At 43.3% G+C, this 26,242-nt stretch overlaps 4 protein-coding genes across 5 annotated transcripts; 1 reads left to right on the top strand and 3 right to left on the bottom strand.

Moving 5' to 3' along the window:
• The first annotated feature begins 488 nt into the window (after positions 1 to 488).
• Positions 489 to 24,868, top strand: hig (hikaru genki). Of its 2 annotated transcripts, XM_017142563.2 has the most exons (9): positions 489 to 939; positions 15,234 to 16,346; positions 18,106 to 18,330; positions 19,723 to 19,820; positions 20,297 to 20,371; positions 20,787 to 21,123; positions 22,312 to 22,800; positions 23,331 to 23,513; positions 23,822 to 24,868. In XM_017142563.2, the coding sequence occupies exons 1-9, from the start codon at positions 810 to 812 to the stop codon at positions 24,028 to 24,030; spliced, it is 2,859 nt and encodes a 952-aa protein (XP_016998052.2). In that variant the 5' UTR covers positions 489 to 809; the 3' UTR covers positions 24,031 to 24,868. The 2 variants fall into 2 exon arrangements, with proteins under 2 accessions (XP_016998052.2, XP_016998053.2); XM_017142564.2 differs by lacking the exon at positions 20,297 to 20,371.
• Positions 3,323 to 5,401, bottom strand: LOC108058065 (Cytochrome P450 4p1). Its single transcript, XM_017142568.3, has 8 exons — positions 5,164 to 5,401; positions 4,884 to 5,084; positions 4,743 to 4,824; positions 4,592 to 4,692; positions 4,257 to 4,527; positions 3,983 to 4,200; positions 3,614 to 3,928; positions 3,323 to 3,559 (listed from the first exon to the last, which is right to left on the bottom strand). The coding sequence occupies exons 1-8, from the start codon at positions 5,360 to 5,362 to the stop codon at positions 3,399 to 3,401; spliced, it is 1,548 nt and encodes a 515-aa protein (XP_016998057.3). The 5' UTR covers positions 5,363 to 5,401; the 3' UTR covers positions 3,323 to 3,398.
• Cyp4p1 (Cytochrome P450 4p1) lies at positions 5,635 to 7,785 on the bottom strand. The gene is made up of 8 exons (XM_070212830.1): positions 7,535 to 7,785; positions 7,246 to 7,446; positions 7,110 to 7,191; positions 6,951 to 7,051; positions 6,625 to 6,895; positions 6,351 to 6,568; positions 5,975 to 6,289; positions 5,635 to 5,913 (listed from the first exon to the last, which is right to left on the bottom strand). Exons 1-8 carry the CDS (start codon positions 7,731 to 7,733, stop codon positions 5,753 to 5,755), a joined length of 1,548 nt encoding a protein of 515 aa, XP_070068931.1. The 5' UTR covers positions 7,734 to 7,785; the 3' UTR covers positions 5,635 to 5,752.
• LOC108058062 (Cytochrome P450 4p2) lies at positions 8,007 to 12,950 on the bottom strand. Its single transcript, XM_017142565.3, has 17 exons — positions 12,694 to 12,950; positions 12,428 to 12,628; positions 12,270 to 12,351; positions 12,109 to 12,209; positions 11,782 to 12,052; positions 11,496 to 11,716; positions 11,124 to 11,438; positions 10,906 to 11,066; positions 10,748 to 10,751; positions 10,031 to 10,345; positions 9,752 to 9,952; positions 9,616 to 9,697; positions 9,442 to 9,542; positions 9,111 to 9,381; positions 8,831 to 9,051; positions 8,447 to 8,761; positions 8,007 to 8,391 (listed from the first exon to the last, which is right to left on the bottom strand). The coding sequence occupies exons 1-17, from the start codon at positions 12,893 to 12,895 to the stop codon at positions 8,225 to 8,227; spliced, it is 3,231 nt and encodes a 1,076-aa protein (XP_016998054.2). The 5' UTR covers positions 12,896 to 12,950; the 3' UTR covers positions 8,007 to 8,224.
• Positions 24,869 to 26,242: the final 1,374 nt, after the last annotated feature.

The following is a 26,242-nucleotide window of genomic DNA, read 5'->3' as shown; positions in this document are numbered from 1 at the left end:
TGTGATTGATTCCCTGCCGAAGTAAAAACTTATCAGGCATTAGGAAAGTATAATTAAATTAGTTTTAAACTGGAAAGTAACTTAATCAACGTGGCAAGCAAGCGGAAAACTTCATTTGTAGCTGGGTGGTCGGGAGGTAGATGGGGTGGGAAAAAAGGAAAGCTACGTGAGAGTTACAAGGGCACGCACACAGGCACAGGCACACACACAAACCGAAACCGAAAAGCGAAAGCGACAAGAGAGGAAAATCGGAAAAGAGGAAAAACAGCAACAGCAACTAAGCAAAACATGGGCCAAACCAAAACAAAAACACACGATTTGCCGGCAAAATGCACGTGACATCCTTGGGGGAGTTTCGTCGAGTGCGATCCTTCGTCGAGTGCCGAGTGCCGAATGCAACTGAACGAAGGGCAGCCGAAGCTGCGCAGAATCCAACGAGCGCTATAAAAGCGAGACGCTCGCAGGACTCGGAGCATTCGATTGTCGTCACTCGCAAGGAAAGGTTCCCAGCTTCAAAAAGGATAAAACCGAAAAGAACTGAAACTAAAAGTGAAACTTTAAAGCCAAAGACACACACGCACGCACACGTTGCACATATAGTTTTGTGCGAGTGTGGGTGGCTGTTTGCCAGTGTTGAGTTGAGCCTGTGTTCGTGTGAGTTGGCCAAGTGGATTTCTATTTTCGTCCCACTGAAAGCCAACTCGTAAAGTGCAGTGGTGTTGATATTCTCAGCTGGCGAAGACTTTGCCAAAATCTTGAACAAAACATAAAACGCCAAAATTCTGTCCATTGCAATCTGATCCTTGGACATGTGGAGCAGGCAGCGTATGCGCCACAAGCCGCTTTGGGCCCTAATATCCTTGACCGTTTTGCTGCTGGTCCTGGACAAAAGCAATGCCAACACGGAGCCCGTTGAGACCAGCACCACATCCGAGCCAGGTGAGTTCTAATTGCCCTGCACACGTGTGCTTCCGTTTGACCTTCGCTGGGCGAACAAAAATCGTTAATAAATTATGACAGGCCTCCAAGTCGGTTACACCGATGCCAAAAAAACCACTTTATTAAATGGCATTCCATGCCTCTTCCCAGCGATAATCACACACGCACAAGCCGTGAAACAAATAAAAAATATATCCCAAAGAAAAGCTGAAATGAAACCGAAACAGGAAGCTGGGAAACTGCAGAGCGCAAGAGCAAATAACTGGCAGCAAATGAAATATTTCACGGCATCTGCGGCACAAAGGCAATCAAAGCGAACCGAGAACCCATGGGCAACCTTAATCCCAATCAGAATCAACAAACAAGCGAGGGCAGCGCGAAAAAGGGCGCACTGGGGGAAAAACTTTAGACAGCATATAGGAATTAAGTTGTGTATTCACGATAGTTTTCATCTCGAATTTTAAGTAAGGTGCTGGATTCAACAGCCGAGCCGAGGCCCTAGCATTTATTTAAGAAAAAATGCTATGAAGCTTACCTTTTAAGACCATACTTCTCATAAGATTTTATCTTGCTTCGCAACTGTTTTTTTTCCGATGGCTTTTTACTTAAATTTGGCTGTACTTTTTAGAAGCTGAATATGTACATGAATTAAACACACATTCAATATTTTTAGATTAAAGCATTTTCTATGGTTTTTAAAAACTGTATAAATATTTATTAAAAACAGTTTTGGTAACCTAATAGATATACGACACTAAATAACTCATATATGAGTGTCCCTTAAGATCGCTGGTTTCCATTGTTCTTCGTCGTTTTTGCTCAGTGTCGAACAGTGGCGAACAAATGAAAGGTAGCTCGAGCAAAAGGCAATTGCACGAAAGCTCGTAATGAAGTATGGCAGGCCGTCTGAGGCTGGTAATAGAAATTAATAGCGTCATGTGTGAGTTTTGCGAAAGGGAAGGACAAAACTGGATAGGGAAATGGGTATATGGGATATAGGTAGGGTCAGGAGTCCGGGGGAAGTGTAAAGTGCCCGGGAACGACACGCAGATGCGCATAAAGTAATTAATTCACTCTGCCTCCATCGCCACTCCTCCAGTTGAGTTCTAATTTCCCCTAGCATATCGACAGGGCCAGCTGTTCAGCTGTTGGGGGTTTAGCCTTCAGCTAAAAGTGCGCAATTTTTTTGGCTGGCAGATATTGCGACTTCTTTTTTGGCTGTAGTTTCCACGTTTGTTGCGCAGTTTCGGCCGTCAGGTGAGGGGTGTAAAGTACATGTAGGGGTAACCTTGGATCAAAGCCTGCTGTTTCAATTTCCAGCGATTCAAACATTTGCTCGGCACATATAAAAGCGAATGGAATTTAATTTACATGACTCAAAAATGGAATCCATTTAATGTTGACTTATGGCTTCGGAACCCAAGCACAGAGAGCACTGATGAAATATGCAATAACCGAAGTAGCAGCTAAAACTGACAGACCCACAGATCTCCCTTTCACCCATTTTCCATGTCCTGTCCCATAAATCCTGGGCCCCCGGGATGGATGACGATGATGCAGGAGGCGCACAGTCAGGCCGACACTAAAAAATATGAGTATTCAATAGCACTGTGTTACAAAAGAGTTCTGAGAAAAAGGGGTGAAAAATTAAAAATTGGATGTGTACGGCCGTTTTTGAACACCAATAGAAGGCGAACGGCTTCTTGTGTAGTATTTTCTTCGAAATCCTAGCTAGGTGCAAATACTTATTTTCACCTAGTAATGGGAACTTCTTAACGGAAATAATGAATCCTGGTATAGGAGACTTTTGTCAATCATATATTTGGAGGTACACTGTTTAATGTGTTTAGAGCTAGGAAAAATCGGTCTTAAACGGCTCCATAATTCTTTCAGTGCAGTCATCTCGTGCATTTTGCAAGCCCATGGTCACATGTCTCTTTGCCACATTTTATGTGCTTAGAACAATGCTGAATCTGCATTATGCATGCAAATGGTATAACTGAGTAACGAACTGTCAAAATCGCAGTTAAGGCAAAAAGAAGTCGGTGGGAAGCCTGCACAGAAGCCGAGGAAGTGAAACCAAATGACAAAAAGTCGCCAGCACATTATGCATTTGCATTCCTATATATGTGGGCTAAAAGACAGAGATTACTTGACTTTTCCTGGGCTCCCTCAAAAAGAAGAAGAGGAAATAGCAGAGAGCTCCCACTGTGTAGAAATGGGAGTTGGAATGGTAATAGCTGTGGGTATAGGAATAAAAGAGAACTGCTTTTGCCCGCCAGTGCATGAATGATTTATAGGGCGGCAGCTGTCGAGATGCCAACGATTATCGGCCATAAGCCATTCACAGGGACATTTTTACACCCCAGAATAGAAAGACGACTTTGGATGAAAGCATTGTACAGTGCACTTTATGGTTAGCAGAGTTCCTGGAATAAATCCTTTCCATTAAAGCTAAGTCACTTTCTTCTCACAAGCTTTACGTGAATTTTGTTTTGGGTTCGCAGCGTTATGCCCGATGTAAACACTATGCTCTTGGAATCTACAACTGGCAGGATCTTGAACTGCTTCAAAAGCGCCACCATTAGAGTTTTCATCTCCTGCATGGCGTATTTTTGACCTACACAAGGAGAAGATGGTAAACCAATACGTTCGATAAAGCAAGACTACTTACCAATACAATTTCTTTGACCAGCACTGAACGGAATATAGGCATAGGTATGACGGTTTTGGGAATTCTCGGGTAGGAATCTCTCCGGGCGGAATTCTTCTGGGGAATCCCAGTACTTGGGGTTGCGATGGATGTCAAAAACATGAACGACAATCTGAGAACCCTTTGGCAGAATTAGCCCATTGGTCAGCTCCGTCTCTCTATTGGTTTCCCGACCCATGCCGGGAACGGAAGGAAATAGGCGCATAGTTTCTTTAACAAAGTATTCCAGGTATTTAAGCTTATTCAACTGATTGATGTCCAAGTTGCCCAACTCATCTGAAAAAGAGTTGAAATCCTTAGAAGGTTATTTTGAAGCCTATCCTAACCAACCATCTATGTGCTCTTGGATCTCCCGAAAGCAAATTTCTTGCTTTTCGGGATATAAAGACATGTTCATCAGACCAAAGATAAGTCCAATGGACGTGGTATCGTAGCCCTCGAACATAAGAGTGTCCACCTCCTCACAAATGCCAATGTGATCAATGAGGCCATCCTTTTCGGCATAAATTAAGGTGTCTAGCATGGCAAAGCGCTTCTTGCTGGTGAACCTGTGGTACATATAAGTATTATGGGTGCTAGAGAGGTATGCAACAAATGTTCTTACCCATCATCGTCTGCGGTCTGTGAGTCACGTCTGTTGTCCAGCTCGTCCTGCAGCAAAACTCTCCTCTTGGCTATGATCTCGCTAGAGAATCCATGGACCACCTCGAGAGCAGAAGCATAATCCTTGGCAGCAAACATGTTGAACAGTGAATCGCCCCACAGGAGAGGATTACTCATTCGGCGAATAAAACATTCTTCAATCTGACTGAAGTTCTCCCGGTAACGATCGCCCTTCTCGGCCATCTCATCCAGCTGCACACCCATGGCAGTCTCTGCAGACATTTTAGATGATTTTAATATTAATCGAATTATACTTATAATGCACTAAAAACCCACCACAAACACTGTTCAGAGTAAATCTGGGTATGACGTCGTTCAATGAGATGATTTCTTCATCTCGTCCCTTGAATTGCTGGAGAAATTTCAGACTCTCCGTTCTAGCAATATAAGTTCAAAATATGTGTCATATTGAATTTGTTAAACTCACTTGAAGACCTCCTGAAACTGATTCAGTATGTTGAAATGGAACGTTGGAGTAAGCATCTTCCGTCTTGCGTGCCATTTCCTTCCTGAAAATAATACTTCATAAGAAAATAGAAAAAGTGAGCAAATCCAAGTCCAAACTCACCTGTGGATGTCAACAATCCAGTTCTCAGAAACGGATGAAGAAAGTTGTACACAATTGCTTTGTTTATTAGATTCGGATCATTTAGTACATGTTCCGCGTTATGCGCATCGATAACATTGTAAATGGCCGTTCCCATCCCATATTCAAAGTAGCTCTCGCCCATTTTTTTTGCACAGTCACGTGAGTGATTAAAAACACCAGCTGAGGGTAAAATTAGAATACAGGCAAAGAGATAGCCCCATGAAGCATCCATAGATAAGTTAAGCGAGTAATAACTCACAGTGATCTTTGCCGTACAAGTCGAAGCTGTTGGCAAATATGGTACTGCCCTTGACCAAGGGAGCTACGCTTTCCACGGGCTTCCCATCCTTCGTTCGAATTCTTTTGGCGAAGAACCCAAGAACGCAGTAATCCTGGTTGACCCTATAAAGCCAGTGCACGAGCACAATTAAAGCACCCACGAGCCACAATATTATCATTTCTGAACAACCGCATCCACGGATCTGTCCCACCGAACTGATCACTGAGATGACTATCAGCCGGTTTTATAAACAAAAATTACCGGTATAAAAGCCGAAACTGATTAGATTGTCTCTTATACGTGTATATATAATTGTATGTTTGAATATTCGCTCGAGCTCACTAACAAATTATATGGTATGGGATTTTGGCTTTGGACCGAAACACTTTTTTTTTCTAATACACCAGTTTATTTATTAAATTCATTATATACAGTGAGTATTAAATAATATAAACATGTAAGAACGCGAATTTTTTGTTTGTTTATTTTCATTTTTTTTTTTCAAGGCATTAATTAAGGTAAAATAAGTTTATTGCGATTGTCATTGTTAAATGGCTGAGCAATTATCTTACTTACGCCTCACAAGTTTAACTTTTATTTTGTTTTGGGTGCGCAGTGTTATTCCCGTATGAAACACAATCTTTTTGGGATCGATAGCTTGCAGAATCTTAAACTTCTTGAGAAGGACCACCATTAGCGTTTTCATCTCCTGCATGGCATACTTTTGACCTACATTAAGAAAGCGATTATTGAATAAGAAACGGGATAGGCAAAAGAGATGTACACCTACCAATACAATTTCTTTGACCAGCACTAAAAGGAACATAGGCGTAGGTGTGACGGTTCTGTACATTTTCGGGCAGGAATCTCTCTGGACGGAACTCTTCGGGGGAATCCCAGTACTTGGCATTGCGGTGAATATCAAAGACATGAATGGTTATCTGTGAACCCTTCGGCAGGATCAGACCATTTGCCAGCTCGGTTTCCTGCACAGCTTCACGACCCATAATGGGAACCGACGGAAATAGTCGCATGGTTTCCTTCATAAAGTACTCCAGGTATTTCAGCTTATTCAGTTGACTCACGTCCAAGTTAGTTAGGTCATCTGGAAAAATTCACATGTTGAGAATTATACCTATACCTATAGTGTCTGTATCTTAACTCACCATCTATGTGCTCTTGGATCTCCTGGAAGCATAGTTCTTGCTTGTCAGGATTCAAAGACATGTTCATCAGACCAAAGATAAGGCCAATTGACGTGGTATCGTAGCCTTCGAACATAAGGGTGTCCACCTCCTCACAAATGCCAGTGTGATCGATGAGGCCGTCCTTTTCGGCGCAAATCAACGTGTCCAGCATGGCAAATCGCTTCTTTGGGACAAATCTATACAAATCGTAACATTAATGATACTTTCGAAGCCAGTCAAATAAAGGTCTTACACATCATCGTCTGCGGTCTGGGTGGCACGTCTGTTGTCCAGCTCGTCCTTCAGTAAAACTCTCCGCTTGGCAATAATCTCGCTGGAGAATCCATGAACCACATCGAGGGCAGAAGCGTAATCCTTGGCAGCAAACATGTTGAAAATTGTATCGCCCCACAGAAGCGGGTTACTCAAACGACGAATGAAACATTCTTCAATCTGACTGAAATTCTCTCGGTAACGATCACCCTTTTCGGCCATCTCGTCCAGCTTAACACCCATGGCAGTCTCTGTGGATATGGGCTATGAAAATACTATTAAAATCAAATGATTTTCAAAACCCACCACAAATACTGTTCAGTGTAAATCTTGGTATAACATCGTGTAATGTTATAGTCGCCTCATCTTGACCCTGGAACTGTTGAAGAAACTTTAGACTCTCCGTTCTAAAAACGATATAAATAAGTAGGTACTTTTTCATGATATTATTTTTTGTGAACTCACTTAAAGATCTCCTGGAACTGATTTAATATATTGAAGTGGAAGGTCGGGGTGAGCATCTTTCGGCGTGCATGCCATTTTTTTTCTGTAATTAAAAAGATTGAAGAAAACCAAGCAGCAAATCTAATTCGAAACTCACCAGTCGATGTCAGCAAGCCAGTTCTTAGAAATGGATGTAGAAAATTGTAGACAAGTCCCTTGGTGATCAGATTTGGATGGTTTAGTACATTTTCCGCGGTATCCGCATCGATTACATTGTAAATGGCCGTTCCCATCCCGTATTCAATGTAGCTAGTGCCCATTTTTTTGGCACGGTCACGGGAGTGATTGAAAACACCAGCTGAACACTCATTATAAACATGCACAAAGATAATACGTTAGTTATATTATCTAACTGAAGTCAAAGGTCGCCAATTAATGCTACTCACCGTGGTCTCTGCCGTACAAATCGAAGGTGTTGGCAAATATGGTTTTACCCTTGGGCATGGGTGCTATGCTCTCCACAGGTGCTCCATCTTTCGAACGAATTCTCCTGGAGAAGAAGGCCAGAATGTAGTAGTTCTTGTTGATCCTATAGAGCCAGTGCAGCACCACACTTAGGGAAACAACCAGCCACAAGATAATCATTATTGGACAACCGCGTTCTCGTAGACCTCCTAACGCACTGATCAGAAATATCGTTATTCTCAATCTAGGGGAGCTTTTACTATCAGCCGGTTTTATAGGCTACAATTACACATATAAACAGCCGAAACTGATTAGATTGCACCTAGTATACAGATATTTACGCTCCGCTAGCACCGACTTGCGGTCGAGTTGAGTTCACCTAAAATAATACACTGTTCGGGGTTTAATAGATTTAATAGGTGCATCGAGCAACCGGTTTACTAATATAGTATATTGCAATTTCAACATTGACACAATTTCTGGTACATTTATTATAATCATTGGTCTTTTAGGTAAAAATTAGTCTTTAATATTAATTGCTTTGCCACGACACTGACGTTTAGCAAAGAAATGTCAGGGTCAATTAGTCTTTTAATATTAGCAAAGTACTTAAATCGTATGGGCACTTAGTGAGAATGCATATATGTGGAATATCCTTAAATCAATAGATACTAGACGCGATTCCGCCTCACAAGCTTGACTTTTATTTCGTTTTTGAAGCGCAGGGTTATACCCGTTTGAAAGACAATGCTTTTGGGATCGATAACTGGCAGGATCTTGAATTGCTTGAGAATGACTACTAGCAGGGTTTTCATCTCCTGCATGGCATATTTTTGGCCTGCGTGGGTAAGGAATAAAATGAAAAGTGTGCATTTTCCAGACATTTAACTTACCTATGCAGTTTCTCTGTCCTCCACTAAATGGAATGTAGGCGTAGGGATGCCTTTCCTGGCAATTCTCGGGCAGGAACCTTTCCGGACGAAATTCTTCGGGGGAGTCCCAGTACTTTGGATTGCGATGGATGTCAAAGACATGTATGTTAATCTGGCAACGCTTCGGAAGGATTAAGCCATTATCCAGCTCCGTTTCCTGGATCGTCTGACGACCCATAATGGGAATAGAGGGATACAGACGCATGGTTTCCTTTAGGAAGTAGTTCAATTGACTCAGTTTATTCAACTGGCCAAGGTTTAGGTTGCTCAAGTCGTCTGGAAATCAAATCACGAAAATGAATAAGTATTTATGAACTTCCAAATTATGTGCAGCATTTAAATTACCCTCAATATGCTCCTCGATTTCTTGGAAGCACAGTTCCTGCTCCTTAGCATAAAGAGACATATTCAATAGGGCAAAGACTAGACCAATAGATGTGGTGTCGTAACCTTCAGCCATTAGAGTGTCGACCTCCTCACAAATGCCAATGTTGTCGATTAGGCCATCTTTCTCAGCGCAAATCAAGGTGTCCAGCATGGCGAATCGTTTCTTTCTGGCGACGCATCTGGTGCGCAGAAGAAATCAGCTTATCAGTAAGAAAACTTAATTTCAAAATAAACTCACATATCATCGTCAGCCGTTTGAGTGGCTCGTCTGTATTCAAGCTCTTCTTCCAGAAGAACTCTGCGCTTGGCGATGATCTCGCTGGAAAATTCATGAACCACTTTTAGAGCTGAGGCATAGTCGCGGGCCGCAAACAGGTTGTATACACAGTCGTCCCAATAGAGGGGATTACTTATTCGCCGCGTAAAACCTTCGTCGATTCGGTGGAAGTTCGCTCGGTAGCGATCGCCCTTCTCTGCCATTTCATCTAGCTTAATTCCCATGGCAGTTTCTGTTTCAAAAGAACGCAAATTGTTGAATGATCATCAGGAAACTTTTCATATTCAAGTACCGCAAATGCTGTTTAGCGTGAATCTGGCTATACGGTCTCTCAGGGAGACCACACACTCATCTTGGCCCTCAAATTGATGGACAAACTTCAAGCTCTCCGCTCTGAAAGAGGTAAAATAATGTTCAGAAATCATCAATAAAATGTTGTTTTCGGAAATAGGCTTACAGCACTCACTTAAAGATCTCCTGGAACTGGTTCAATATATCCAAGTGAAAAGTCCTAGCAAGCATGCTGCGTCGCGTATGCCATTTCTTTTCTGTAGTTAAAAATATTAGAAAAAGCTTTTCCGCTTAAGTGGGCCAAATATCACCTGTCGCAGTCAGTACGCCAGTCCTCAGGAATGGATGTAGAAAATTGTATATTACACTCTTTGTTATCAAATTTGGATGGTTCAGTATATTAGCCGCATTATGGGCATCTATAACGTTGTAATTGGGAAAGCCCATGCCGTATAGAAGATAACTGTCACCGGCTTTCTTTGCCAGCTGGCGCAAGTGGTTGAAAACTTCGGCTAATCGAACGAATAAATTGGGAGTGATAAGTCTTATAAAGATAAGTAACCTGATGTAAAGGTTCACCAATTACTCACCAGCGTCTTTCCCATAAAGATCAAAGCAGTTGGAAAAGTTAGTTTGCCCCTTGGGCATGGGAACTATGCTCTCCGGGGGCTTTCCATCCTTTGTTCGAACTCTCCTGGCGAAAAAGGCGAGGACGCAGTAGTCTTTGTTTACCTTATAGATCCAGTGCACGAGCACACTTAGGGCGACGGAGAGCCACAGAAGCCAAATCATTGCTGTCGAACTGGATCGGTGGGCTTCACGCTCGGCACTGTTTGGGTGTTCGGTTCTCAACTCTCGTTCCACTCGAGCTTTTTCTTGGCAACCACACGAATGCCCCACCAGAACTGATTAGATTTCGATCTATAAACATATATTTCTTTATGTTTGTATGTTCGTTCGCTCAGCTGGTCGCTATTTTGGGTCGCGCTCATCTAATAAGTTTTGTTTGTCATGTTCAGTTTTAATCGATAGACTTTATTCGATACTAATACTTTCCGAATTCAATTCTTTGGGGCGTTTTAGTAATTACAATTTCACAATTTGTTTTTACTTATGTAGATTGTATTATTAATAATGTGCGTTGTATAAAAAATGTAGGCTTCTTTAGGGATTTTAAATTAATAACAAACTTAAGCCGAATTGCCATTGACTTTGATTTAAGGAATAATGGCTTTAAAATGGCTAAAGTAGTCTAAACGTGGCCTTAATAATATTCCTCCCATACATGTTAAAGGCCCTCAACTGACTAAACTGTCCATTTAAAATTATATGGTAGGAACATTTTTAAGCCCATGCATTGCCTTATTTAACCAATCCATCGTTCTTTAATTTAAAGTCAGTGGACTTAAATCAAGGTAATTTTTTCTGGGCCTAAAAAGAGGATGCAAATGAAGCATCATTAAACGCATTTCCGCCTCACGAGATTGACTTTTATTTGGTTTTTGAAGCTCAAGGTTGCTGCCGCTGCAAAGACAATGGACTTCGGATCGATAACTGGCAGGATCTTGAACTGCTTGAGGATGACCACTATAAGGGTTTTCATCTGCTGCATGGCATACTTTTGACCTACGTGGATGAGAGCGATACAATAAAAGCGGAAATGTACAAGATATTTTCACCTACCTATGCAGTTTCTTTGTCCGGCACTAAATGGAATGTAGGCGTAAGGCTGCCTTTCCTGGCAATTCTCGGGCAGGAATCTCTCAGGGCGGAATTCTTCCGGGCAGTCCCAGTACTTCGGATTGCGATGGATGTCAAAGACATGTATATTAATCTGTGAACCCTTTGGCAGAACTAAACCGTTGTCCAGCTCCGTCTCCTGAACTGTCTGCCTCCCAATCATGGGAATGGAGGGATAAAGTCGCATGGTCTCCTTCAAAAAGTAGTGCAGGTAGCTTAGTTTATTTAACTGACCAATGTTCAAGTTGCTTAAGTCGTCTGAAAATAACCAGAAATTAGATTTCATGATTAGATTATATCCATGATCTAAATTACCCTCAATGTGCTCCTGGATCTCCTGGTAGCAGAGTTCCTGCTCTTCAGCATAAAGAGACATAGTCAATAGGGCAAAAACTAGACCAATATAGGTTGTGTGGTAACCTTCAGCAATCAGGGTGTCCACCTCCTCACAAATGCCGATATTGTCGATCAGGCCATCTTTCTCAGCGCAAATCAAAGTATCCAGCATGGCAAAAGGTTTATTCCTAGCTACGCATCTGTTTTACGAAAGAAGGGTGATTATCAGCGGGCTTTCTTTCGATTTATTTATTAATTAACTCACATATCATCGTCAGCCGATTGAGTAGCACGTCTATACTCAAGCTCTTCCTCCAGAAGAACCCTGCGTTTGGCGATAATCTCGCTGGAGAACTCATGAACCACTTTAAGGACCGAGGAACAACCCTGGGCCACAAAGAGGTTGTAAAGGCAATCGTCCCAAAAGAGGGGATTAGTTAAGCGTTTAAAGAATCCTTCGTTTACTCGTTGGAAGCTTTCTCGGTATCTATCGCCTTTCTCTGCCATTTCATCTAGCTTAACGCCCATGGCAGTTTCTATTAAGGAAATAATACATTATTGCTTAATATGATAAATATTCAGTTTCAAGTACCACAAATTGTGTTTAAGGTAAATCTGGCTACACGGTCTGGTAGAGATACAATGCACTCATTTTGATCTTCGAATTGATGAATGAACTTCAAGCTCTCCGCTCTAAAAATGGCAAAATAAAGGTAATAGCAAACCATCAGCAGTTTTATTGTATATACCCACTTAAAAATCTGTTGAAACTGCGTTAATATGTCGAAATGGAAAGTCCTTGCGAGCATACTTCGCCGCTTGTGCCATTTCTTATCTGCAGTAGGAGAAATAGGAAAGAATATCCGATTACTAGATTCTAATATATTTAATTTATTTAGATTTAGTCTTACCCGTCGCTGTCAGTAGGTCAGTCCTCAGGAATGGATGTAGAAACCCGTATATCATGCTCTTGGTAATCAGATTCGGATCGCTTAGTACGTTCCCCGCATTATGTGCATCGGTAACGTGGAAATTGGACAGTCCAAAGCTATATTCAACATAACTATTATCGAATCTCGCTGCCAGCTCGCGAGTGTAGCTGAAAACTTCAACTGACGCAGAAACACAAGTACTCGTAAGATAAGACACCTGATGTCAAAGTTCACTGGGTGCTCACCTGGGTCTTTTCCATACAAGTCAAAGCAGTTGGCAAACAAAGTTGCACCCTTTGGCATGGGCACTATGCTCTCCAGAGGTCTGCCATCCTTGGATCGAAGTCTTCTGGCGAAGAAGGCCAGAACACAGTACTCCTTGTTTACCTTATAGAGCCAGTGCACGAGCACACTGATGGCAACGGAAATCCATAAAAGCCAAATCATTGCCGTCGAACTGAACAGGTGCGCTTCCCTCTCATCACTGTTTGGATTTTCGGTGTGCAGTTCCCCTTCCACGGGAGCTTTAATTGTACCGGTTTCTCTTTAAGCAATAAACAATAGCCAGCACACATATCTGTGAATATAAGTATGTATACTAGCCCAACTGGCCGAAAGTTCACGTCGTGTTCACTCAGTGAGTCTTATCGATATATCAAATTACCGGTAATCGGTTACATTAAATCTTTTTGTGTAGGTTTCTTTTGCTTTATCACGCATCTATTTAGGTAGATATCAGCTTTATCAATGGAGTAATTGTGGCAGTTGACTTGACAGTTTGAGCGGCAATAAAGTTATTCTTTTTAATCCGGTGATTTACCATTGTTTCACAACCGAACTTGAAAGAAACTGAATCTACTGAACAATAAATAATTTTGAGAGTATTCTTTATTTATTACTTTTGAAGTCTAATAGTAGAAGAGTCAAAATCTGCCAAGTGGGCCACCCCTGTTCCGAAGGTCCGATTTTCATCGAACTTTTTTACTTTTCCGGTTCACAACGAAAATATAAGAACTTCATTTGAACGGTTTTGCGAAATTTTGAGTTTTGCCGGAGTTATAGGGGTCAAAACATGGCATTTTTGACACTTTTTCGAAAAAGTTGCACTCAGTCATTAATTCATAACATCGGAACGGTAAGAGATATCTTTATGATGTTTTCACTAATCGCTCAAGAATTATTATGGCTTTCCATAAAAAAATTAAAAAAAAAATTAAAATTTATTTTTCTTAAAATTAAATCAACATTTTTTTTTAGTTTTTATTTTTTTCAGTGTTCTTCACCAGCTATAGAGTTTAAAACCATTTGAAAATAAAGTTTGATTCATTACGAAAAAGATCCAAAAAAAAAAAGAGTGGCCCGGCCAAAGGTTTTTCGCAATATCGATTTGAAGAAGGGCGCACAGCGGTTTTCCATACAAAAACGGCTTGCTCGTGAAAATTGGCTGGTCAACACATGCCGTTGCGCGCGTAGCGTCAGCTGACTGCAGCTGTCAATGAGGCACTTTTTGTCGTTTTGTATGGAAAACCGCTGTGCGCCCTTCTTCAAATCGATATTGCGAAAAACCTTTGGCCGGGCCACTCTTTTTTTTTTTTGGATCTTTTTCGTAATGAATCAAACTTTATTTTCAAATGGTTTTAAACTCTATAGCTGGTGAAGAACACTGAAAAAAATAAAAACTAAAAAAAAATGTTGATTTAATTTTAAGAAAAATAAATTTTAATTTTTTTTTTAATTTTTTTATGGAAAGCCATTTTGACTCAGAACTAATTTAATTTAAATAATCTTAAAGGGAAATCCCCTGCTTAAATAGTATTATATTGTTGTTAATGTTGCATAAAAAACAAACTGCTTTGATTCTCCAATTTAATCAACTAAGTGCCAATGCCCGATGGTCATCGCACATTTTCCTTTTGCCACTCTGTTGCATTTGCACCAACAGCTAATTGGCGATTGCATTTCATCAATTACAAGAAATTCAGTTATTCCATTTATTCCTGTTCGGTTGTATATCACTCGACCTACTTTCCGACAAAGTACATGACACATTACGGAATAAAGGAGAAGTCGAAAGGGAGAGTAGAGCGGAAAAACTTTAATTCTGCCCTCGGCGATTACGAAAAGCTGACTAGAGATGGAAATGGCGGAAAATACAGCCACGACTTTTGCCCTCTCTGCCACCGCCTGAAATCCTGATTCTGATTCTGATTCCGACTCCGAGTCTGTTTCTGCTCGAGTTCCTTCTGCCCTCCACCTCTCATGTAAAATTGAAACTTGAACTGTGCGTTTGAGCCACGACCTTCCTGCGTTCCCACCGCCCGTTCCGCCCCCTGATTACTTGCCTGCATGCCAAATGCATATTGGAAATTTGCAATTTCGATGGCTCTCAAAGTCTGGCGACGTCAAGTGGAAAGTTCTTCTCAGCCAGGCCAAGTTATTAAATTAGATCACATATGAAATATTTATGGCAAGAGTTCCTGGCAGACTGGAAATTGCATTACCTCCAGTCAAGCCAAAATCTTGGTGGAATAAGTTCTGGTGAGCCGTCACTGAGGCAAAAATCGCTTACTAAAATCCAAGTTTAAATTTATAGATTGAACTGAGGTATGGTAGCCTACTTGTTATTTTATGTTATTCAGGATCAAGAAATTAAATAACTGGTCCCAACAATATTAGCTTAATATTGAAAAGAGAATAACTTCGACTATTAATCCTTGCCGAACAAGTTAGGACTGAAACTTTTGCAAAGTGTTCTCATTTTCCCTTTTCCATTATCCATCCCCAGATGCCTCGCCGGGCTGTCGGGCGCCGGATGTGCGCTTCACGATTGTCAAGCCGGAAGCAACGACGGAGCAGCCGCTGGCCAAATTCGAGACCACGCAGGTCTACCTGCCCGAGGACTTCACCACGGCGGATGTGGAGTTCGTGGACTCGGTGGCGCGTCATCCCAACGAGAACCACGCGGCCGTAATCAATCCGTACTCCCTGGACCTGGGCGACGACCATTTGCATGTGGGCGATGCCGCCGCCAGTTTGGTGGGCGACGATGATCTGGGCGACGACGATGAGGATCCCCACGGGGACCCAGAGGATAAGCGCTTGAATGCCAATCGAAAGCAGGGCAAAAGACGTCGCGCTGGTTCAGGCCGTCGGCGTAGAATCGAGAATGAAAATGGCCAGACGGGCAGGGGGCGTGGCAGTCGGTACAAGCGCCATGCCATCCTCCATGACAAGGAAGCTTCTGCGGACACGGATCGTTGGGCGGGCAGTAAATTGGCAGCCGAGGGAGACGTTTACTATGTCCACATAGCCGACATCCTGAAGAGTCGTGAACCGAATCGTGAACTGAAGTCGAAACTGCATAAGCTAAAGGTGCAGGCTAGGATTAACAAGTGCCTGGCGGAGGGAGGCAAGGAGAAGTGCACCAAGCTGCTCAAGAAGAAGCCAAAGAAGAAGGTCCCCAAAGAGGAGGGCTCCCTCAAGAAGGAACAGACCAAGAAGAAGGCCCTCGACGAGGGGCAGTCCCCGTCCCCGATGAACGTGGAGGAGCAACTGGACCAGCCGGAATCCACTGGACACCACCGCCGACGCGGGGACAGTCACGCTGCAGAGCTCGACCAGCGTGACCGGAGCCCGCGTTGGCGTCGCCGGCGCAGCACCGAGTCCAAGGGCGATCTCGGCCAGCTGCCACCGGAGTCCGGGACCGGACCGGATCCGGAACCGCAGCCGCTGGCGGAACAGGAGGACCTGCAGCAGTACGGAAATCAGTCGAGCAGTGCACGAGTGGCCCTGTTGTGGCAACGTGTTAAGCGCAAGTCCGGCAAGACCACGGGTGCACTGAGCCGTCCGAAGGGTGGTGGCGACTCCAGCTCCAAGACCACCAGCCGCAAGGACAAGGGTGAGTGTGCGTCCGCACGGCGGCCAGACACTGGCAATGCCACAGTGCCCAATGCCTTTGATGAATTTGCCGCCGCTGTCGCTGTCTCGTTGTCTGTCTGTCCGTCCGTGTCGCGCTGCCCGACATTCGCACACAGATCCCGGATCACTCGGGGCCGGAATCACCGTCCCGGAAAGCTCTTGCAAAGGTTATAGGTCGCGAAGAGACAGTGTCCTAAGTGGTCCGTATCAGGCATCAGGGCTCTTGACTATTGGGTCCTATGGGAACTAGTTAAATATATATTCCAGCAAAGGTAAAGGCTTTGGTTTTCACTAAACAAAGTGCAAGAAATCAGATTTTATATTGACAGCTTATTTTACAGATTTTCCAAACCCAAATCATTAATTGAATGCTTTGTGGAAGTCATTTAACAAAGTTACTGGTTTTAAGAAAGAATACGTATACGCACAGTTAATTCTAAGATTAAGTATACGCCAAGTATGCCCTAATACAAAAATGTACCCTTACTAGACCCTTAAAGCGAAAACCATTGAAAAGTGAACCCCACGCCAACTCAGACTCCCAAACGGCTGGCTAGTAATTTCAGCGCTTCATCATGCTTTCAAGCTTTATAATGTAACAACATTTTGACAATGTCTACCGGCGAATATTGAAACCGCTTTTGCAAGGGCATTTCAACCAACAGAAGCACACATGAGTACACACGAACACCCGAACATTAACGGAAGTTGAGAGCAGAGGACACACCGAACATACTCGTAAAAGCTAATCGCAGTCACAGCCAAAGCCACAGCCATCGCATCGCATCGCATCCAGGCATTGCTCATCCCCCAGCAAGTTCACACCTGCACCCGGCACCACCTACGCCTAAACCTATAGCTTTACCCTTACCCCAACCCCCTAGTATTTTCCACCCTCTCTGACGGCTTTTCATTACCCCATTTTCGCCATCGGTGCTGCGTGGTCATGGTTTATTTGCTAGTCCATATCTTTGTCGTGGTTAGAGTTCAGAGTTGAGAGTTGTCCGTTGCCGTTGCCGTTGCCGGTTGGCCCTTTGTTCTGGCCGGAATGATTTTCCTTTTGGCTCCTTTGTTTGCCTCGCCTTTCGAGCTCGGGCTCCTACACCGCCTTTGTCCGCATCCGTCTTCAGCTCCTTTTTTATTCCTTTTTTTTGCTATTTTCTATTAGCCAGCATAATATTATCTTTGGTGTTATCTCTGCCTTTTCACATCTCCCTTATTTTTTGTGCTGCCTTTTGATGGGGTTTCTGGGAAATGAAGTTGTATCCTGTTAAGTGGCCACTACGCCAGCCTTCTGGTTTTCTTTTAATGCATATCTAAGCACTCGGAGCAACCCATTGAAGTTTTCAGCTGGCAGCACTTTTCGCACGTCTCGTGGTTCCTCGATGGCTTCTCCATGGCTTCAGCGCGGCTTAATGTGTGTGCCCAAGAGGCGTACTCGAGGATTTTGCAGCTCCTTTGCCACTTTCGGGCGCATTTCGAGTCGGGTTTTGGGTCAGCTTAGATGGCCATTAAGATCGCCCATAGTCTACCGGCACTTCATTAGCATCTTCATCTTCATTTTCATCTTCATCTGCATTTCATTCGCATGCCGTTCGACGGCTCATTAGATGCTTGCTCTATTTGCTCTATCCCCCTCTGAACGTCTATCTACCCCTCCCCTGTTTCTTGGCATGGTACATTGCCCATCTCACGACGCCCACACCTTCTGCTCTTCTCGTCCCGCCTCGAAAATCTAGGTATCTACGACGAGGAGGCCGGCTACACGCCCGTCCACCCCGATGACTCGGAGTTCGACGAGGAGGAGGAGGAGGACGAGGAGGTCGACATCCTGCAGCAGTTCACCGAGGTGTCGGAGATCCGCTTCCCGGGCGAGATCGGTCCCATGGGCGGTCGGCGGCTGTGCAAGATCCGCTGTGTCAAGGGCAAGTGGGTGGGTCCGTTGTGCGCCACCAACGAGGAGGGTAAGTGAGCCACTCCACTACCACCTCCACTCCACCTCACGCCCACGACAGTGCACCATTAAAGTATTAAAGCATTCAAGTACACACAGATACTTAGTTGCAGTTGCAGATACATAGCTCCAATTACAGATACACTTAAGCCACACAAACAGTTGCCAATTCATTTATTTACGTGCGCAAATAAAGACAACACAATCAGTACACAAGCGAATACAGCACACAATCAGATTGTTGTTTCATTTTAACCCAATTAATATTCTCGCCAAATAAATTTACACGGCGGAATTTATCGTACATCTGAACTTTAATCTCTATTTGTATTTATATTATTAGAGCCTACATAAAATAATAAATGACATATTTTTTTTGAAAAGAAAAAACAAATCATTATGTAAATTGTAAAAGAAATAATTATTTTGTCAATTACTTATGGTTTTATGACGGCTCTTTGTAATTTCGTTTGGTTATATACTAAATTTAAACCATAAGATAAAATAGTCAAACAAACACAATTGCTAGAATTTTATTGATTCTTTTATTATTTTTCTTTATCAGTTCTATCTTCAATGTTAGTGAGAGTAATATTGAAAATGAAGCGATAAAACATTTATGTATGCTACGTAAATATCTACTGATTTAAAACGCAAGCTTGAGCGTAATTTAACAAGCTTCTATATATATTTTAAATACAGCAAATAAATACATTTTTATACCCTTGTAGAGGGTATTATAATTTCAGTCAGATGTTTGCAACGCAGTGAAGGAGACGTTTCCGACCACATAAAGTATATATATTCTTGATCAGCATCACTAGACGAGTCGATCTAGCCATGTCCGTCTGTCCGTCTGTCCGTGTGTCCGTCGGTCCGTCTGTCCGTTTCTATGCGAACTAGTCTCTCAGTTTTAAAGATATCGCGATGAAACTTTCCCGAAAGTCTTCTTTCTATTGCAGGTAGTACATATGTCGGAGCGAGCCGAATCGGACCACTATATCTTAAGGCTCCCATAGGAATATTCAAAGATATATAAGAAAATTCATTGTTACTTTGTAGGAAGTAGGCGTTTTAATTCTTGACTCTTTAAAAACAAAATTCAAAAATAGAAACGCTGAATCTGGAATCCCTGGAACTGCACCGAGTGAGCATTACTTTATCTGCAAGGGTATATAAGCTTCGGCTGGCCGAAGGTAGCTTCCTTTCTTGTTTTTAAATAAAAACAAAAACATTAAACTTTGAGATCTTTAAAATTCGTGATGTTCAAATCAGTAAATATTTGAGTAGCATTACAATTTCTCTGTGATATATCTAAGTTGGAAAATATACAAGTAACTCTTTGGTGATATTTCTCCTCCGCACATCGTTTATATATACATATATAAATCGCATCCCCCAGACGATAATGGGAATGTGAAGTTTCAGCCGCTGTACAAGAGCTGCCACGTGAACCGGATACCGTCGCACTTGCTGCTCAGCTACCGCAACATTTCAGTGGTAAGTGGTTAGAGGTTAGAGGTCGACGATCTGGCTGCCGCACTACCACCACCACTACAGCACAACAACACATACATACATACATGCAACGCACACGCACACCGGCATACGTTTATAGATTTCCGGAGATTGGAGATTTCCTGCGACCATGTCTCGATTGCTTTTGCGAGGGGATCGGATCTCAGCTCCGATTTCGAACTCGAGTTTGACTTCGATCTGCTACCTCTCTCTGCCTGCGCCTCTGCCTCTGCCTGTCTCTGTCTACTCGCACCTGTCTCTATCGCTCTATCCTCATCTCAGCCTGAAAATCTCACCAAAAAAACAAAAAATAAATTCTCAATATCTCGCAATATCTCAAGACCAGTGACCAAAGCCATCTGCATGCCGATGCTCGAGCGAAATCGGGCGTAAAACAAACGAAAACGATTCTCTATAGTATGTGTGTTTTTGGTACTCTCTGATTCTCTCTCTTGCAGACACCGATCCCACCAAATCGCGGCTGGCGTAAAACGCGCTTATCCAAATCGACACTTCTCTCAAATACAGAAATTGTGAGTCGTCGTTGTAGCTGTTGTGTAGATTGCACCCACAAGATACCCACAACCAAAGCACCAACACCAACACACAGAGACACACAGACACAGACTCAGATACCCAACACCACCCACCGACAGGGAGTGAGTGCCAGATAAAAGATACATCACACAAGGTGAAAGTAACAAGTCACAAGATACAAGATACAAGACACACTCAGATACTCGCACACGGAGATTGCCGAACGCGAGGAACCGCACGCCAGAGCAACCAGCGCCACTTTCCCAGTCGCGGGAACATCTGATTTGTTGATAACTTTCTCCACTCTCTCTCTTTCTCTCTCTCTTTGTTTGCTTTCTCTCCTCCTCCCCCTGCTAACTGCACCCTTTCGCTTTTCCCTCACTGCTTGCTTGCGACTGACCTTTCACCTAGAATGTGGGATGGGATCTGCCGCACGGACACTCGCTGCAGGCGCGCTGCCAGGAGCTGGGCATCTACAAGCTACTGGGAGAGTCGCGGGTCCTGTGCTCCAACGGCCTGTGGGCCCCGCGCATGCCCAGCTGCGTCCCCACCACCGTGCTGACCAACTACTCGGAGGACAGCGCCCCCTCGATCCGCATCAAGATCTTCAACGGCTCCCACTCCTTTGAACCCTCCGGCGTAATGGCCGTGCCGCCGCACAGCACCGTGCTCATGGACTGCATGTACCCGAGGGTGAGGGGCACACCGGAATGGAGCTGGACTAGCTGGTACATGCAGTACTCCACAGGTGAGTGGGTCACTGCACTTACTCCTCATTCAGTTGTCAAGCTTACTCCTACAATATTTTCCCAATCCAAGCACTGTTGCATTAAGCTATATGATTTGTGTATAAACAACTCCCAAATGTAGGCCATCATTTTTTGAAAGAAAGAAAGAAAAAAAAAATATAAAAACATTAAAAAACTGAAAAGTAAACTTTGGTATTTTGAAAAACAACTAAATAAAGATCAGGTATTTTTGATTAATTAATATATTTGTGGGATTGCTTTTTCTATTTAAATATGATGTCCCACTAATTGTAGTTATACCCGTTACTCGTAGAGTAAAAGGGTATATTAGATTCGTACAAAAGTATGTAACAGGGAGAAGGAAGCGTTTCCGACCCCCGAGTCGATCTAGCCATGTCCGTCTGTCCGTCTGTATGAACGCTGAGATCTCAGAAACTACAAAAGCTAGAAGGTTGAGATTTCCCACACATATTCTTTGGCTTCCTACGCAGCGCAAGTTTGTTTTAGCCGAGCGCCACGCCTTCTCTAACGCTCATAATCGCCCACTTACGATTTTAAAATGGGTCCTGCGCCCACATCTTTAAAGATTTCCGAGAAATATAAATGCAATTTTGTTGTGTATATTTATACCTATCGAAATGTAGAAGACATTTTTCAAATCGGACCATTCATTAAAAAGTTATACGCAATCAAAATTTATATATCTATCTACCTCGCACTATCCAGTACAGCGTTCGCACTCCCTTTAGCTGAGTGACGGGTATTAGATAGTCGGGACACCAACCCGACTATAGCGTTCTCCCTTGTTTTATTTTAAAAAGTTAATAGTTTTATTGAAATGAAATAAGTGATTTTAGGTATGAAAATGAACTTCAATCGGGTTAAACTGCGTTGTTTGATAAATTATTCCAGTCGTTCTTTCACTTTATTATTTCGCACGACTTTCTTATTCGCCTTGTTCTGAGTGCTCGTTGAAGCCTTCTTTTCTCCTTTGCTAATCCATTGTGATACCAGCTGATTAGGGTTGAAAAAAGGTTGGTCTAAACAGAGCTGCCAGACCTGTTCCCACACATTTATAATTAAATACTCTTTAGAATATTGTTCCAAAACTGTATTTTAGAAAATGCATTTGAATACGACTAAAACGGCTTGCTCTTTTGTCTATGCTGATCCCTTTTCCCCCGCAGGATGGTCGCCGGCCCAGGAGGAAAAGGCCGTGCGCTACCGGCTGAGCATCAAGAACATCGAGAACAACGACTCCGGCACCTTCACCTGCACCTCGCCCCGCGGACTGACCAACAGCATTGCCGTCGTGGTGGCCACTTCGACGTGTCCGCAGCTGACAGAGCCGCTGGCGCCGCTCAAGCTGCGCCTGGAGGGCAACAAGCTGGGCCAGCGGGCGCTCTACGAGTGCCCCGAGGGCTTCCGGCTGGACGGCGCCTGGAACGCCACCTGCCTGGCCTCCGGCAATTGGTCATCGCCGACGCCGACCTGCCATGCCATCCAGTGTCCGCGTCTGGAGCTGGACGACCCGCACCTCAGCCTGATCGAGCTGAACACCTCGGCATGGGGGCGGGCGGTGTTCAAATGCCAGTGGGGCTTCAAGCTGACCGGACCGGCGCAGCTGGACTGTGAGCCGTCGGGCGTCTGGAGTGGCCCCGTTCCGCGTTGCAAAGGTGAGCGGTCGGGGATTATGGTACGGGTTATTATGGGGACTTGAAAAAGCTGCAGTTTTTACAGGAAAGATAATTTCTTAAAATATGGCCATTTTGAAATTTAATAGAAGTATTTAATTGAAAGTATTTTATTTGTTACAAAATTAAAAAAAAAAGTATTTAATTTGAAGTTTTATAACCCGTAGATAAAGTTTTCTTAGGACAGGAGTCTTCAAAATGTGAAATTAAAAATGTAACTAAAAATCTAGTGGTTAAAATTTAATGGTACAATTTTCGCTTCTGTTTGGATTTGGCTAGATTTTAGAAATTATATGTTTCTAAATAAGTTTACATAATCATAAGTATGCAACGATATGTTTTGAAAGCACTCCTTTCGAAACCTCTATTGATTCTAGTCTCTAGAGATTTCTATGACTCCTCTCTCAGATAGTCACAGATCTTAGTTTATTGTCAAAAAGAAAACCCCTTACTAACTTTCGAATACCCTCTATTACTGGCGCACCTCTCCACCGATCGATCCCCCTCCGCAGTCATTCAGTGCGTGATGCCAGTGGCGCCGCTCAACGGGCGCATCGGGGGCACCAGCCTGAGCCAGAGGCGCCTCACCGTGGGCGCCCTGGTCACGTTCAGCTGCAACGACGGGCACAGCCTGGTGGGCGAGTCGAGCATCATCTGCACGGAGAACGGACAGTGGTCGCACTCGCCGCCATTTTGTAAGTAGACTCGCTACTCACTCACACACTCACTGACATAGACACGTATATGTATATGCGTGCGCTGCGAGAGATTTCCTGGCGCACCGCTCCACCGCTCCACCGATCCTCCTCCTCCTCGTGGGCCCGCTCACAGACCAACCCAATTAATGACTCTTGTGTTGTATTTCCGCTGAACGAACGACCGATTTCGATACCGATCACGAATCATCATTACATACCTGAAATCTGATACCTGATACCTGAAACCTGATACAACCTGATACACGCATGACATGCCCATGCCCACTGACCATCCACGATCTCAGGCAAATCGCAGTGCCCCTATCCCGGCGATCCGCCCAACGGTCTGATAGCGCCGCTCAAGTTTAACTACGACGCCGGAGACTACTTGAGCGTCCAGTGCCGGCCCGGATTTGTCCAGAGTTACGAGGGTCCGCCCGAGCGGCCCAAGTGCCAGCCGGATGGCCGGTGGTCCGGTCCGATGCCCAAGTGCAAGAGCTACGAGGAGGTGTAACCTCCAGAACGAACCGCAATATCGAAATCGAGGACGAAGCCGAAGCCGAAGCCGCAGCCCAGTCCCGAAAACCCGAAGCCCAGGATTCGCCGCCAAGTCAGCATTACGGATCCTCCATCTGAGCGGATGCTGTAATTCCGAACACAGATCGAAACCGAGTGATATTTAGATTAACTTAGTGAGAGGTATCAAAATTAATAGATATGTTGTCAGATAGGTTCAATTCAAATCATTACCTTTTAGTGGCCCACGAATTTTCCAATAACTCTCCTTTCGAACGCTTTTGAAACTATGTACTCTAAATAGATCAAGTTGATCAGGCACACTCTACAGATATTCGTTCTTCAGATTGAATAAACTTTGCGCTTGCATTTCATTATGAGGAATCCTTGTACTAACACTAACTATTTAAAGAAATATATAATCAACAGCTGCGTACAGGTATTTATGTATTACGTATTCTGGTTGCAACTCAAAGTTACATAAATGTAAATGTTCAAACGAAAAACAAACACAAAACTTACCCACAGTGCGAGTATATAGTATATATATATGTATACAGATTAACAATTCTATTCCACCATAAAAAATGTATTACACTGACAGGAAGAGGAGATTGCAGCAGCAGTTGTTGGACGCGTGTTGATTAGTTAGGAGCTAAGAAATGCCAAGCAAAGTAGAGGCCCCGAATCTGGGGTCCTTTGAAAGTCATATTCCTTAACGATTCCACATAGAGCTGAGGAGCATAGGTATTGCAAAGTGTATTGTAGGCAGCTGCAATCTTTGTGTAAAGAAAAGACCGTTTTAAAATAAAATACGAATATTGTGTAAAATGCAATCCTCAGTCTTTAACTGTCTTGGCTCTTGGCTCTGGGACTTCGCTGAAGAAGTTATATATCCGCGAGCTGAGCGCGAAAGTGTGCCAAGGAAATCCATATGCACGTGTTTCTCTTTCGCCTAAGCCAGCTGCTAATGCGAGCACAGGAGCAACATCCCCGGCAGCAACATCTACAGGAGCTACAGTTACTTCATAAATGTGGGCTACACTGGAAAAATAGCTCTGCAAGTCAAGGAACCTGTGTTTTAATACCGTTACTCGTAGAGTAGAACTTTATATTGTGTTCGTGAAAAAGTATGTAACAAGAAAAGATAAGGTCGAACACGCTTACTTATACCTGTTACATACTTTTTATATAAAGTTTATATATTCTTTTCGCCGTGTCTGTCTGTCCATATTAAACGCTGAGATCTCGGCAACTACAAAAGATAAAAAGTTGGGATTAACACATATTCTTGAGCTTCCTAAGTACCAGGTTTGGGATCCTTTCTGATTTTGAAAAACTGTAATTGTCTTTTGTTGTGTTTAATAATATCTATCAAAATGCAGGAGAACATTTTAAAATCGAACCATTTTCTATAAAATTATGAGCAAATAATGGAGTACAAGCAGTCGCTTGAATATAGCATTCTCTCATGGCCATTTAATTTGGAATAAAGCAATTTAATCGATTTTTCAATAGGTTTATTTATTTATGGATTCAGCTCTGGGCAAACTTTTATGGCTTGGTATTTTGAATAATGAAATATGTGTTAGGATACTACATATAATAATTTATTTCGCGTTCTTCTACAATAAGCAATATAATTTTTCCCAGTGCACTTTACCTTTTCACTGTAGCTGGATAGCAGGGTGTAAAACGGAAGTGAAATTCATTTAAAAGTTGAGAGGGGCGTGGAAATTTAGTTGGTAATCTTCCCCAAGGTTTCTCGTTCATATGCGCGCGTGTGGCATCAAGTTTTCCAGCACAACCCGCAATGTGCACCTGGAAAATTAATTTGTTTTGTTGCTTTGCACCTCGAAACGATTGAGGCTTCATTTCCCGCTGCCAGCTCATTTTCCACACATGGCCGCAGAAATGCCATTGTCGTTTATTCTCAACCACGCCTCCGCTCATTTAATGGCAATTTGGATGTGGGAGTGGGTGTGGCTGAGGATGCTGGTGAGTGTGTACTGTGCTGTGCGGTTTGGTGCTTTTGACGCAGAAAGGTGTCCAAATTGAGACGCCCCGTTGTCACAGCAACAACTTGTGTACTGCTATGTGCGTAATTAAAATTAACTGCTCCTGTTACTCGTACTTTTGGCGCAAATTGGTTTTGCTTGTTTGCCAGTCTCAAAAATTAATACAACAGACTCCGCGTGGGCCCGACATAC

This window comes from Drosophila takahashii, chromosome 2R (assembly GCF_030179915.1).
Source record: "Drosophila takahashii strain IR98-3 E-12201 chromosome 2R, DtakHiC1v2, whole genome shotgun sequence".
NCBI lineage: Eukaryota > Metazoa > Arthropoda > Insecta > Diptera > Drosophilidae > Drosophila > Drosophila takahashii.
Note: the sequence above shows the minus strand (reverse complement) of the source record. Positions and strands in the feature narration are given on the sequence as shown.

Excerpts from the sequence above, each read along its gene's own strand:
- Cyp4p1 (XM_070212830.1), bottom strand. The coding sequence starts at position 7,733 with ATGATTATCTTGTGGCTGGTTGTTTCCCTAAGTGTGGTGCTGCACTGG. Across the intron at positions 7,447-7,534 it reads TTTGTACGGCAGAGACCACG|CTGGTGTTTTCAATCACTCC; the intron begins GTGAGTAGCATT and ends ATGAGTGTTCAG. Across the intron at positions 6,290-6,350 it reads GATCCAAGAGCACATAGATG|ATGACCTAACTAACTTGGAC; the intron begins GTGAGTTAAGAT and ends GAATTTTTCCAG.
- hig (XM_017142563.2), top strand. The coding sequence starts at position 810 with ATGTGGAGCAGGCAGCGTATGCGCCACAAGCCGCTTTGGGCCCTAATA. Across the intron at positions 21,124-22,311 it reads GTACATGCAGTACTCCACAG|GATGGTCGCCGGCCCAGGAG; the intron begins GTGAGTGGGTCA and ends TTTCCCCCGCAG. Across the intron at positions 23,514-23,821 it reads GTCGCACTCGCCGCCATTTT|GCAAATCGCAGTGCCCCTAT; the intron begins GTAAGTAGACTC and ends CCACGATCTCAG.
- LOC108058062 (XM_017142565.3), bottom strand. The coding sequence starts at position 12,895 with ATGATTTGGCTTTTATGGATTTCCGTTGCCATCAGTGTGCTCGTGCAC. Across the intron at positions 12,629-12,693 it reads CTTGTATGGAAAAGACCCAG|TTGAAGTTTTCAGCTACACT; the intron begins GTGAGCACCCAG and ends TTTCTGCGTCAG. Across the intron at positions 11,717-11,781 it reads CAATCGGCTGACGATGATAT|ATGCGTAGCTAGGAATAAAC; the intron begins GTGAGTTAATTA and ends TTCGTAAAACAG.
- LOC108058065 (XM_017142568.3), bottom strand. The coding sequence starts at position 5,362 with ATGATAATATTGTGGCTCGTGGGTGCTTTAATTGTGCTCGTGCACTGG. Across the intron at positions 4,528-4,591 it reads TACTCTGAACAGTGTTTGTG|AGACTGCCATGGGTGTGCAG; the intron begins GTGGGTTTTTAG and ends AAATGTCTGCAG. Across the intron at positions 3,929-3,982 it reads GATCCAAGAGCACATAGATG|ATGAGTTGGGCAACTTGGAC; the intron begins GTTGGTTAGGAT and ends ACTCTTTTTCAG.